The 13,186-nt window shown below is 37.0% G+C and overlaps 2 protein-coding genes across 2 annotated transcripts; both read right to left on the minus strand.

Annotated features, from left to right (window-relative positions):
* Positions 1 to 3,995: 3,995 nt before the first annotated feature.
* Positions 3,996 to 7,998, minus strand: LOC103480414 (GTPase IMAP family member 7-like). The gene is made up of 2 exons (XM_008435352.1): positions 7,980 to 7,998; positions 3,996 to 4,984 (listed from the first exon to the last, which is right to left on the minus strand). The coding sequence occupies exons 1-2, from the start codon at positions 7,996 to 7,998 to the stop codon at positions 3,996 to 3,998; spliced, it is 1,008 nt and encodes a 335-aa protein (XP_008433574.1).
* A 294-nt stretch (positions 7,999 to 8,292) lies between these two features.
* On the minus strand, positions 8,293 to 10,920 carry LOC103480415 (GTPase IMAP family member 7-like). Its single transcript, XM_008435353.2, has 3 exons — positions 10,885 to 10,920; positions 10,071 to 10,104; positions 8,293 to 9,721 (listed from the first exon to the last, which is right to left on the minus strand). The coding sequence occupies exons 1-3, from the start codon at positions 10,918 to 10,920 to the stop codon at positions 8,736 to 8,738; spliced, it is 1,056 nt and encodes a 351-aa protein (XP_008433575.1). The 3' UTR covers positions 8,293 to 8,735.
* Positions 10,921 to 13,186: the final 2,266 nt, after the last annotated feature.

Genomic DNA, 13,186 nt, shown 5'->3' on the forward strand with positions numbered 1-13,186 from the left:
AGTCAGTACTGCTCTCCTTATGCATTGCTATGGCATGCCCCTAATAATAAAAACTCTTACAGTTTAAGAACAAACATACAATTTAAAAACTAGATCCCGTTGGAGTTGAAAGCCAAGTAAAATAGATGGGTTTTAAGACGAACTTTAAAAGTGGACAGTGAAGGGGCCTCTCTAACCTGCAAGTCATTCCATAACTTAGGGCCAATGACAGAGAAAGCCCTGTCGCCTCTGAACTTCCTTCTGGATCTAAGTTCCTCCAAGAGCAACTGATCGGCTGACCTGAGAGACTGATGGGGTATGTAGGGGTGAAGAAGCTCAGAGAGGWAAGCCGGGGCAAGATTATGTAGTGATTTAAAAACAAACATAAGAATTTTAAAATGAATCCTAAAATATACAGGCAGCCAGTGAAGTGAGGTCAGGACAGGGATCACATGTTCCCTCTTTCGAGTTCCTGTCAAAAGTCGTGCAGTGGCATTCTGAACCAGCTGCAGACGTGAGAGCAGCGACTGACTGACTCCCAGATAAAGTGCGTTACARTAATCCAATCGAGTTGAAATAAAAGCGTGGATCACTGTTTCAAAATGCTGCCTGGAAAGAAAAGATTTCACTGATGCCAATCGCCTTAAATGATAAAAGCTAAATAAATGTCTGGAGGGCCCTACCAGCAGCTATTGAGTTTTCTTTACCTTGATATCTCAGTCTTATGATTCTAGATCTCAGAAGTGCTAACATCAAAAAATACGTAGAGTTAACCTCTTTGAGCTTTTTTGATCTTTGAAGCAATCTGCAGCCAAGTTGTTATAGAGATTAAACAGATTTTATTAGGGCTTATTTAGTAAAATAGCAACAAATTTGCTTATTTCATACCTTCATAACCAGCGACCTTCTCTCCTCTGGTCTAACAGCTCCAGTCTCAGATCAACTCAGCCCTCCACCTCTGTCAGCAGCAGAAACAGCAACTTTATACCTATCAGGGAGAATATAGACTATATTTGCTCTGCATTTCCCCCACATGATGACAGTGATATAGTATGATCAGATTAAATATTAGATTCTTGATTAATATGGGTTGTTGCTATATTGTTGTATGGTGTTTTAAGATCTTGTTCATTGTGCCCCTTTTTAACTTTGAGCCCCCGCCCCTCCAAAGATCTCTGCACGGCCCTGGCATCAGTGTCACCAACTGCGCCACTGTGCAGCCCTCAAGAAGCTGAAAATGAAATGGTGAATTGAAAGTGATTGTACCTCTGTGATGTGAGTAGCTCTCCTAAACACCGAGGCATCATACAACTCAGACGGTAATTGTTATTCTGAAACAATTACTTTTGCTGGCTTAGTTAATGATGTGGGATAGTTTTGCTTTGTGTTTCATTGTTTGATTTCAATGGAACTGTCACTGTAGTCGACATTAAATCATATTTTTAGTCATTGGACCCGCCCTTCATAAGGACAGACTCTCATTATTATCGTTATTGTTTTTTTTTTTTTTTTTCAAATGTACATTGAAAGTATTTAGTTTCGGGACTTAACTTGCTCCATTGCCCGACCTTGAAAAACCAGTGGGTCAAGAAGACGCTCTGGTTGCTGCTTGCACAGCACAGTGTTTTTGTTTTGGTAGCATTTCTAAAGCGTTCTCTGCAATAGGCTGGACCAAGTTTTTAACCACAATGCAGTCGATCAAATGAGTCACCAGCACCACGTCGGATGCATGTTTCATAAGTGTCGTTCCTTCAGCGCTGCAAAGCATGTTGATGTTCCCAGAGGAAAGAATAAATAGGTGCTACAGCACAGCTCTGTGGGTCTCTGGGCTGTAAAGAAAATATTGCTTAGAGGCTTTTAAATGCAAACACTTTGCAGTGAATCCAAGTGAATTCTTCAAAACATTTCTCTTGATTATATTTAGTTTTTTCTTTGCAAGTGTGTAACTGCTATTTCTTTTTTATTGGCTTTGCTTTTCTGACATGTGCTCCTTTGCTGCTGCCTGTATAGACAAACACGGCCGAAAGCGGAACATCTTTGAGCCATTAAAAACATTTGATTCATAATTACATGAATTAATGATGGTAATCCTTTGACTCATATTTCAGTTTTACAGTGTGACATCTACAGAGGTCCCTCAGCTCCACCTTTCTCTCTCTTTTTTTAGATATTCGACCACCATGGCTGCATCTTGTCACCAAATACATGCACACTTTGGCTTTCTTTCAACAATAGGTTTTGAATTTGTGGTATGCAAAGTAAATAGCTGCCCACCGATGCAATGAGTCTCTGCAGCTTCTGAGTTACCAATGTCATTCAGTGTCTTTTCTTAATGCTGCTCTCCTTCTCCAAACCATCAGTTTTTAGCAGGGCTGCCAGATTTTTGGGGTGAAAAGATTTATTTATGATTAAAGGTGATATTTATTTTCCACTTAGGTGACTTAAGAAGGCAGTTCATGCTAGGTTTTATTTTATTCATGGAAGTCAGAGTAAAGCGGGTTGAATACAAACTCTTATTCCCCTTTACTTTCAGATTTGTGTTTCTTGTGATAGTTTGGGTTGCTCTTCCGAGCAAAGTCCCAATAAGATACAATTTGCATGATCGAATACTGAGAGAAGAAAATCACAACCAGTATGAACACTAAGGATCTGTAACAATAGACTATTATTTGGGATTATTTGCTCCACCCCTTCATACTGTTTTTGTTGTGGAAGGTAGAACAACTGGAAATAAGTTTGACATTTAAAAAAGATTCATTTGTTTTGTTGTCAATCTGGTTTCTATGCTACTTTAAATAAGTACTGGAATAACAATCCAATTAAAATGAAGGTGTGGCCAAATACAAAGCTGGACGAAGCTCAAAATGTGAATTAAGATGTTTTCTAAAGTGTTTTGTAACTTTGAGTGAATTACAGTTAATACAAGGAGATCATTAACAGATAAACACTCTAATTAGAACTAGTTTGTCTAAACAGAACAGTTTGTGATTTCTTTAAGTAATCAACAGGAATATATGTTGTTCTTGTTAGCAAAAATAATGATTTCTTTCATATCCTGCTCATTCAGAGCAGCACAAAAATGTTTGGGAAGGATTCCCATTTTAACATATTTTTAAAGTCTTGAATAATTTTCCATCTCACTGTCAACTATGTTACTTTCTGATGCTCCATCACAAAATCCATCAAAAATAAAAAATCAACACTTTGAACTGTTACGTGACAGTAATGTGAAAAAGTTCAAGTGGTAAGGCTGCTGTTGTTACCAATGAATGAATGTTTTAACAATGCAGGACTTAGAAGTGAAAGTGACTTCTATCTGCAACTTCAGGGTGTTGTTCAGTGTGGGAACAGGAGGACATGCTGTCAGGTCTTTTAAAAGTGAATTTAATCTGAGTGACGTCATGGATCATTATATTAGCAATTATCCAAACAAAAGGTTTTAAGATGGTTGTGTCCACACCTTCAGTGACCAAATACCAAACTAAAGGTTGTTTTATTTGGTTTCGTTTTTGATTCTCAGATTTTTTGTAATACAGAAAGGTCCCTAAAAAAGGCCAAAGATCTGTCACCCAGTCATGAAATTACAATAAGACAAACCTTCTTATGGAAGATTTGTCCATAAACTTGTAATTTTCACATTCTATGGGTGCTTGGGTTTTCATTTTTGAAGTACATTTTTCTTGAATGTCATTTATAATGATAAGTTTGGTCATATTCTGTTCCCTTCTCTGTTTGTATTGTTGTTATATTGTTATATTTGGAATTTGTATGAAGTTAATTATTTTCATAAGTAAAGTTTCTGAAACCAGAAACTTATCTGCTGGTACTTTTTACTTTTAGTGTGATGAGAACCTCCTCCTGCACAGAAACTACTCTGACATTCCTTTTGACACAAGAGCAGCCATGACACACAGGATAGTCAAGGTGTTTTATTTTGGGAGAAAAATGTATCAACACACATGTACAAGTATATAGACATATTTCTAATGGCAAAAATAATCTAAAACACTTAATGATTAGTCAAATGGACAGAAAGGATTGTACGTTCGTTCAAATAATGCATTAAGATAGTCACAAATGGCTTCAAATGTGTTTGGTATTGCCTGCTCAGCTTTCTGATGTAAAACGGTTTGAGCTGCTTCCACAGCTGATTCCTCTGCTACGTTTGATGTTGAGTTTAATCCAGAGATGATCAACAAAGCAAGTAATCCAACACCAAGACCAACACCAGCTGCGCCAACTGAGACCTTTTTCCAAAAGGTTTTCTTCAACTGTTTTTTTAGGACGACACTTTTTACCTGCTGTCTCATTTCATCCTCTGACATGTTCTCTGCTGACAGTTTTAAAAGCTTTATCTCCTCTTGCATTTCTCTCTCAATGTCATTGAGTGTTTTACTTCTGTAGAACCCTCCTCTGTTCTCCATCAACATCTTATCTATGGTGTTGAGCAGCTCGGCCACCTGGAACTTGTTGGTTCTATAATTGTCTTCCTGGTTGTTCTTCCAGTACCTGTTATCAAAAACATGGCAGCGACCGCCACACTTCTCCACCAGTTCCCTCAGACCGTCACTCTGATCAGCATACTGTTTGATTTCCATCCCCTCAGGCAGCTGGTCACCGTGGGTGAAGACCACCGCTGCGTACTTCAGGGCGTCATCGGAGAAGTATCGCCGTATGTTAGCGATGACGTCTTCCTCCTGCTCGGTGTACTTCTCCACTTTGAGAACGATCAGAAAAACGTGAGGCCCGGGAGCGCACTCTACGATGCACCTCAGTAACTCGGGTTTCACGGCCTCCAGAGACCTGCCTGAGTCGAACAGCCCAGGAGTATCGATCAAAGTAAAGTTTTTTCCGTTGACAAGTTTTGTTTGTGCTTTGGTAGCAAAGGAATTCATGTCGTTAAAATTTTTTACGAAGAATATGGCTTCTCCAAAAATGGTGTTGGCCAGGCTGCTCTTCCCGTTCCGACTTTCCCCCAGCAGGACGATCCTGAATGCGGCTGGAGCTAAAGGGAAAGAACAACAAATCATTAAACTAACCTTTTTGCTTCGTGTACAAAAACACAGCTACATCTGAATTTTTTTTAAAGCTATATTGATTCAACAACCAACAGTTTGATGCAAAATTTTAAACTTTATTTAATCCTTGGCTAGTGTGGACTAACGAGTCGCAGCAGATCTTGTAGTTTGGTACATGAAGCAAGCCCAACAAAGGTACATCCAAAAAAATGTCATTACCCAGTTGGGCAAAGCCGTATCAAACCAAACAACTTCTTTTTAATTTGTATTGAAATTGACTATTATCGATATCCAACAACATTGTTCTAACATTTACCACTAAATCATATTTCACTTTAATTTCTGCAACATAGAGTGTACATTTGGCGAGATTGGAAGATTTGTTTAATTTCCAACAAGCTCGCAGTGATACAACATTTCACTACTAAAGTAAAGATTATTGATGACTACATTACAGAAACTGAGTTAAAACATCTAAATTAAGTCTTTAAACCTGTAACGGTAGACTTATATAACATTTCATTTCGGTAACACTTTAATTGATGGGGTGTACATAAGACTGACATGACAGCGTTATAAACATGACATAAAACCTGTAATGAAGAAGGAGTCTTTATGAATGTTTATGACTGTTTTTATGAAGTGTCATTCAATAAATAATAATATTTTTAACACAAAGTTGACAATGGACTTTTTAAAACAACCTTTAATGCAACTGTGCATTAAAAGTGTCATTATTTACAGAATGAAACTTCATGACAACAGTTGTAAACATTGTCATGAAGGACTCCTTTGTATTCATGATCGTTGTTATGTTTATGACAGTGTCATGTTAGTCTTATGGACACCCCTTCAAATAAAGTGTTACCTTGTTTCTCTTAATTTCACTAATAAAAATTGTTTTGTTGATAAGCTGGTTAAGGGTGGCAGAGCAAAACTTGCTGCTTGAGTAAATCATAGTAGAAAAAAAGAATTGGCAACTTTTACCTGTTAAAGTAATCTTTAGGAGGCATCTATATGTAATGTTGAATCATAATCAAACCAGGTTCACGTGACAGAAACAGCTAAAACCTCTTTCCATCTCATTGATTTTTGTAACAGGTAAATTCAAGGTATTTAGGGGAAGATTTATTTATAAAACTTACCTTCCATTTTGAAAAAAAATATATTAGTAGTGAAATATGAAATGCCTCCTTCTTTGGTCTTTTCTCTTGGTCTGTAGCTCCAACCTGCCTCAGTGTGACTGCTTTGCTCTCATCTGACCTGTCTGACTTGCTTCATCATGGTGAACAGAACGAATGACTAAACAGGTGTCATCTGTGATAAGACAGTGTCATTTCATAGGGAAATATGTTTCAATATTAGTTTTACAAGAAAAATAGCATTCTTCTCTGTTTAATTATGTAAGGTTTATCTGTTCTCTCTGCATCTGCACTAGTTTGTTCAAGGAGATTAAAATTCCTCCTGTGGTCCAACAAAACGCCTCCCAGTTGGGTGGTGCTTAGTGGCTCACATGCATTTAAAGAGACAGCATCCAAACATGTTGCTCTCAGACAGCACCCCATAAATGAGGTTAAAGAGGTCTGTAGAGTTACAGTAAAATTAATTTATATCCAAGCATTGCAGTTCCACTGTACAGGACTAAATTATTTAAATGTAAAAAGTAAGAATTTAAAAGCATAAGATGTCTGCTTTAAGCCTGACTATGACTATGAATAATCTGCAGAAACACAAGACTATCTACAAACTTACATTCATCAACAAAATGACTGAGAAAACTGTTTCAACAGTTAAATAGCTTCTTAATGATGATCAACTGCTTTGATGTCTTTCAGTCTGGATTTTGCTTTCCAGAACTTTCTCCAGCTGAACAGAAACAAAACTGAAGTTATTATCTTTGGACCTGAGGAGGAGCAATCTAGAGTCAATGCACAGCTTCAGTTATTACAACTGAAACCAAGGAGTAGTGATGGATTCTGACCTGAACCTTCAGAGCCACATAAAGACAGTCACAAAGTCGGCCTTCAATCACCTGAAGAACAGGATTAGAGTATTTATGTCTCACCGAGATCTAGAGAAACTCATCCAGGAATTTGTCTTCAGTCGTATTGATTACTGCAACAGCGTCTTCACAGGTCTGCCTAAAAAAATCAATCAAACAGCTGCAGCTGATCCAGATGCTGCTGCTCTTGTTCTCACTAAAACCCCAGGAAGAGCACATAACACCAGTTTTAAAGTCCCTACACTGTATAGCTCCCTGTAGCTCAGAGAATAGACTATAAAATACTGTTGTTAGTTTATAAAAAAGATACAGCTTATCACCAGAATACATTAAAGATCTGCTGTTGTATCAACCTTCCAGACTTCTCAGGTTTTCTGGTTCTGGATCTGCTCTGTATCCCCAGAACCAGAACCAAACATGGAGAAGCAGCATTCAGCTTCTATGTATCACAAATCTGGAACAATGAGTTAAATCTAGATTAAAAACCCAGCAGTGTAGAGTTGCTTTTGGTCCATCAGAAACAGATCATCGACCAACATATTTGATGTGTATTGATTACTTCAATGATGGCATTTGACAAAATGCAAAATCTGTTACAGGTTTTCACAATTGTTGATTGCAGGATATGTTTATGATGCTTTCATGTTTTTATGATGTTAAGCACTTTGAATGGTTTCGTTGCTGAAATGTCCTATACAAATAAACTTGATTGACTGATAGAAATGGTCTCCGCCCATCAGCAAATGTACTGAACCTCTGGAAATTTTCAGTCTTCAACTGACAGGGTTCAACTTCAAGTGAAACCGGCAGGTTCAAGGCCAAGGTGTGTTAGGGTGTTTTGTGTATTGTCAAGAAGACAAATAAAAAGAAACTGGTCCAACAGCGGGAGCGAGATTTACAAGTTAAATCATTCCAAATACATTTCATTAAGCCAGTGTAACTGCTCACCAATTTGAAACAGTGATCCAAGCCTTTTTCACCTCTGGGCTTTGTGACCATCGCCTGTTTTCAGATGGCGCAAAATGCCTCAACATCTCTGTGTTCACTGTGTTTTTCTTAAAGTTCTTCATAAATATGATTGGGTTGGAGAAGTGTAAAAGAAAACTAACTCAAATACAGAAAATAAAACATTTTCTAGAGCGTTTGTCTGGTTGTCATGGTCATCACTTCTGAATGTCTCTTGTATCTTTTCAGGCAAAAAAAGTGAAACGACTGAAAACTGCATTGGAATTTTATTAGTTATCATTTACATAATGAATAAACAGAGATTTGAGAACAAAATAAAAACTCACCTATTAACATAATTTTGCTATTGTTAAAAAAATCAATGCTTTGACATAATGTGATTCTATAAACTCAATTAAAGGTTGCCGGGACTTTTGAAAAAGTTATCGTCATGTGACAGTCATACTTTGACTTTATACCAAACACTGAGATGAGAAAAAAGTACAGTAAGCATTTCTAAAACTTAATATGAAAAATGAAACATGAACAGATCAATGTGAAAACGATTCAAAGTGTGTTTACCATGTTTATGTAATCAGTTAATGCATTAATAATAACGCTCTAAAAGAACTTTAAGTAAAGACTAAAGTTGGATCATCATGGATGGAAGGAAGGCATATAGATGTCATTCATAATTCTATTCAGTTTTCATGTATTTACTTGGAATTACACATTTATTTGTAGACAGTTAACTTTTAGCCACATGCAACCATAGAAGAGGATGATTGTCTCTATTTTATTGCTGCACTTTTTTCTCCTGCTACAACAGCTCCTTCTGCCGCAGCTCTTCCTTCAGCCGAATCTTCTTCCTTAACAGATGCACCGGCTCCTCCTGCTGAACCTGCTCTTCTTGCTACAGCTGCCGCCATGGCGCCCGTTACTCCTACCTTAATCGCCAAGAACAGTGGGTCGTCTGTCATTAGGTTCTTGCCGCCACTTAGGAAGGTTTTTAGCAACACCTCTTTGCTGACTCTAAAAACGTAATGTGACCATTTCTCCTGCACCACAGCTTTAGCCTTTTTTTCAACCTCAGCTGTTGAAAGATTGGGAGACTCTTGCTTTAAACGCTGTTGCTCTTCTTCTAACTCTCTGCTCATGGTCTCCAGCACCTCCTGACTGTAGTGCTTTCCGCCGTTCTCCTCAATAATCTTGTCTATGGTGTTGAGAATCTCATTTACTTGGACCTTGTTGCTCCTGTATCTATCAAGGCTGTATTTCCAGTATTTATTATCAATGACGTTGCAGCGGTTGCCACACTTCTTGACTAATTCATTTAAATCTGGACTTTCACTGACAAACTGCTCAATAGTTGTTCCTTCAAGCAGCTGGTCACCATGAGTGAAAAGCACTATGGTGAACTTTAGGGCTTCATCTGAGAAATACTCAGTCAGCTTATTAATGATCTCAATCTCCTGCTTTGTGTATTTATCCACTTTAAGTACAATCATAAAAACATGCGGACCAGGAGCAGTTTCAATCATACACTTCATGATCTCCTCCTTCATCACTTCCTCAGATCTTATGGTGTCAAAAAATCCAGGAGTGTCGATGAGTTTTATGCTTCTCCCGTTGACCGTTCTTGACTCCGCCTGACATTGACTTGTTCCAGATACGGCAGAATCATCTGGTTTGCACACATTCTCCCCCAACAAGGTGTTGGCCAGGCTGCTCTTCCCTGCTCCAGTCTTTCCCAACACCACAATTCTTCTTGTGAAAACTGCGAGACAATATCAAGCAAATGACAATTGGTAGGTATCAAACAAGGGTCTGTTCTGACAGCGAGTGCTAGCCATCTTTTACCAAACGTTTTGCATTAAATGACAATGTGTTGCTGCCTCTGAAAAGATTCCTCCTTCCTACAGAAATTAGAAAATAAAAGCACAGATTTATTATAAATCCTTATCCAGTTGTCAAGATGTTGTCATCCTCCAAATATTGAAGACTTTCCTTTGGTTTTTACTAAGACCTTGTATCATCCTGTCTTAAAAACCAAGCTTATATGTGTGAACAGCTTGGAGATCCACAATGTTTTCATCAGGAAGGATTGATAAGTAACGTTAACATACCATTAGGGAGGGATGTGGTACTTTTAATGTTCTGCTGTAAAAAAAAACAAAAGAGAAGTATTTAGATAAGTATATCAATAATTATCCAAAGTTACTAAGTTGAGCTGTTGTATCACTGCATCAGCAACTGTTCTGGAGCAAAAGGTTTAAAGTTTCTAGATAATGGCATTTCTTGTTTCAGGTGTTGGGTCAATAAGGACAAAATAAAGACAAAACACACGGAGGGTATCATTTCCTTTTCTCCATCTGTTGGAGGGAGGAGACAGTGAGCTGTGTAAGTATAACCTAAAAGAAGTCGGATTTAAAAAAAATAAAAATGGAAAAAAAAAACTGAAAATTAATCAATTGACAGTAAGAGCAGCACAACCTTTTAAAAGTTTAGATTGTTTTTTAGGAATTGAGTTGTCCAAGTAATCCCCCACATAGAAATAAAAAAGAATTTGAATTTAAAAAAAGATGAAAGGGTATAATAACAAAAACATGAAGAAAAAGGAGTTCAAAAAGGCTTTGAAAGCCAAAAAGACCAGCTGAAATCTCACTATTTCAAAAAAGAAAATGTTGTTCCTAAGTAGAAGTCACTCTAAATTAGCTTCAATAAAAGTGTTGTCCTATGAAGAATTCTGGTATGATTGTTTAAAAAAAAAAAAAGAAAAAAAAACTTCCGAATGTTCTACGGAGTACCACTAGAGTCAAAATCTGGAGCGACAACGAACATCTCTTCATGAAAACCAGCCACATCCAGGTGCAATTTGTGAGATACGCAACAGTAGAGTCAAAACATAAATCAAAGAATCTCATAGGAAACAATGAGCACTTGCAGGGAACTTCTAAAAGACATGAAGGGACACATTTTTTCCATGAAAACATCAAGTAATACACTCCAGAGCAACAGAATCTATGTGCAATAACTGCGCAAGACTCCACTGCTGAAGAAAAACCATTTGAAGCTGAAGTTTAAAATGTACTGCAGAAGATTTGAACAACATAATCTGAAGTAGAAATATAAATAGTAGAAAATAGTTTTGCACATCAAACCCAAAACATCAAGCAAAAATGTAAGCTTCCAAGTGAGAACATGATGGTGTGGTTTGTCTTACATTACATGACCTTGTTTAGTTAAAGAAAAGTTGAAACGGAACATTTTCTAAACATTCTCAAAGAAGAACAATATGCTTACGAACTCAGCAGCTTTAGAATACCTTTCAATACCTTTCAATTGAATTGAAAGGTATTCAATTCAATTGAATACCTTTCAATTCTGAAAAGATTGAATTGAAAGGTATTCAATTCAATTGAATACCTTTCAATTCAATACCTTTCAATTGAATTGAAAGGTATTTTCTTTAATACACAGAAAAGCAAAGTTCCTTGGAAGTAAACGCATAAATAAAAAATAACAAAGCTACCAAGATTGTGCTTTTTACTCTGCATTTAAGATTCTGTTTCCTGACCATCCACAATAGAAAAACAGAAAAATATGTCTAAAGACATAAATTAGGGTGTTACACTGACCTCTGCTGGCTCTGATTTCTGAGAGGAGCTGGGAGTCGGTAGACTGTCTGTGGCAGTAAACACCAGAGGACCATCTGACAGCTCTACCGTGTGTTTACGCCTCCTGAGAACTTGCTGTTGGTCTACAACAAAATGTGTCACAGCAGTTATTCAGAAAATTAAAATAAATTGCATTTGAGCAGATATAACCACAGGCCGGAGGAAAATGTTCAGTTTAGAAATTCAAAAAACATCTTATAAAATCACAAAATATTTGCTCAGATATTGTGTGCATGGTTAGACGTCTCCCTTTGTAACATATTTTGGGGCCAAAACACAGAACTGCTGCTAAGCAAAATGAAGAGAATAAAAATCTACAGATTATCTCTGCTCATAAATTGTTATTCATTTACTGAATTTAAAAAAATAAAAATCAAGTGTTATTTGAACCATTTGAATTGCAACTGTCACTTATAATCTTCTATATTTTACAATACCTTTTTGCTCTTTGAAAGCTACACAGTAGTAGCTCTCAGCCACAGCTGTCAGCGTTCCGCATTCTCCTCCACCTGATTTGCGACGAATTAATAAATAAGTTTGAAGTTTCTTCTTGTTTTCATCTGAGAGAACGCTGTCGCACGTAAGATAAACAAGATACTGGCCAGTGGCCTCCATCATCTCGTGACTGGTTCATAGAGTAGAACGTCAAGAGTTGAAATCTTGAGCCAAACCTACACTGCTGCTGTAACAGTGCGTTGTGTTCTTCCATGACGACACACAGTACTTTTAATTTCCTCTGGTTAGGCCAGTTCCTGGGCATACTTTAAGAATATCACATGGTACTGAGGTACTGTATTCATAAACACTTACATTAATAACAAGTTGAAAGATCCATTCAGTTTTGCATACAATCAAAAATATTTTCATAGGTGATTCCTAAAGGCAACTGGTTGCACTGGTATGGTTTTAGCTGTATCAGGTTATAAAGAATGAGGCTAAAAACTAAATTCTTAAAACCATATATTATTTTTCTTCCATCTGACAATGAATGCCTTGCTTTATAAGTCTCTACCTTAAAAAATACAATTTCAACAGCCGTTTGGTTCTAACATGACAAAAAACATGAAAATAAAACACCAGGGGTGGAAATTTGTTTCTAAAACACTTTAATACTAAAGTGTTGACAAAGAATAGGAGCTCCACCTTTTCATTCTGTTTAAGGGTGGTGTCCATTTTCTTTTCTTTTTTTTTTTTGGCGATGTGGTTATAACAACATTTGCACCAGGAAGTAATCATGTAGACACTGGAACAACCATTTCAACTGGATTTAAGGATCGGCCAAATACTAAACTGCAGGAACATTAAATTGCAATAAAGGTTTGTTTTTGCAAAGTGTAACATGAACTTAAGCAGCAATTAGCCTTCGGTATCACCAAAGACAGAGCTGTTGAAAGCTCAAACGTGTTTGTTTAAATTGTTTAAATTAGTGATGAACTTTTAAAGTCACAGTCTAAACTCTAGAAGATACTTTTATTTTAAAAAAAGAAGTGATTCAAAGAGCAGTGCCACTCAAAAATGAGTTTTCTTTAAAAAAAAAAAAAAACATCTCAAACACTCAAAAAAAA

The sequence above is a fragment of the Poecilia reticulata genome, linkage group LG18 (assembly GCF_000633615.1).
Source record: "Poecilia reticulata strain Guanapo linkage group LG18, Guppy_female_1.0+MT, whole genome shotgun sequence".
Taxonomy (NCBI): Eukaryota; Metazoa; Chordata; class Actinopteri; order Cyprinodontiformes; family Poeciliidae; genus Poecilia; species Poecilia reticulata.

Excerpts from the sequence above, each read along its gene's own strand:
- LOC103480415 (XM_008435353.2), bottom strand. The coding sequence starts at position 10,920 with ATGTGTCCCTTCATGTCTTTTAGAAGTTCCCTGCAA. Across the intron at positions 10,105-10,884 it reads CTTTTAGAAGTTCCCTGCAA|CAGAACATTAAAAGTACCAC; the intron begins GTGCTCATTGTT and ends TTTTTTTTACAG. Across the intron at positions 9,722-10,070 it reads TACCACATCCCTCCCTAATG|TTTTCACAAGAAGAATTGTG; the intron begins GTATGTTAACGT and ends ATTGTCTCGCAG.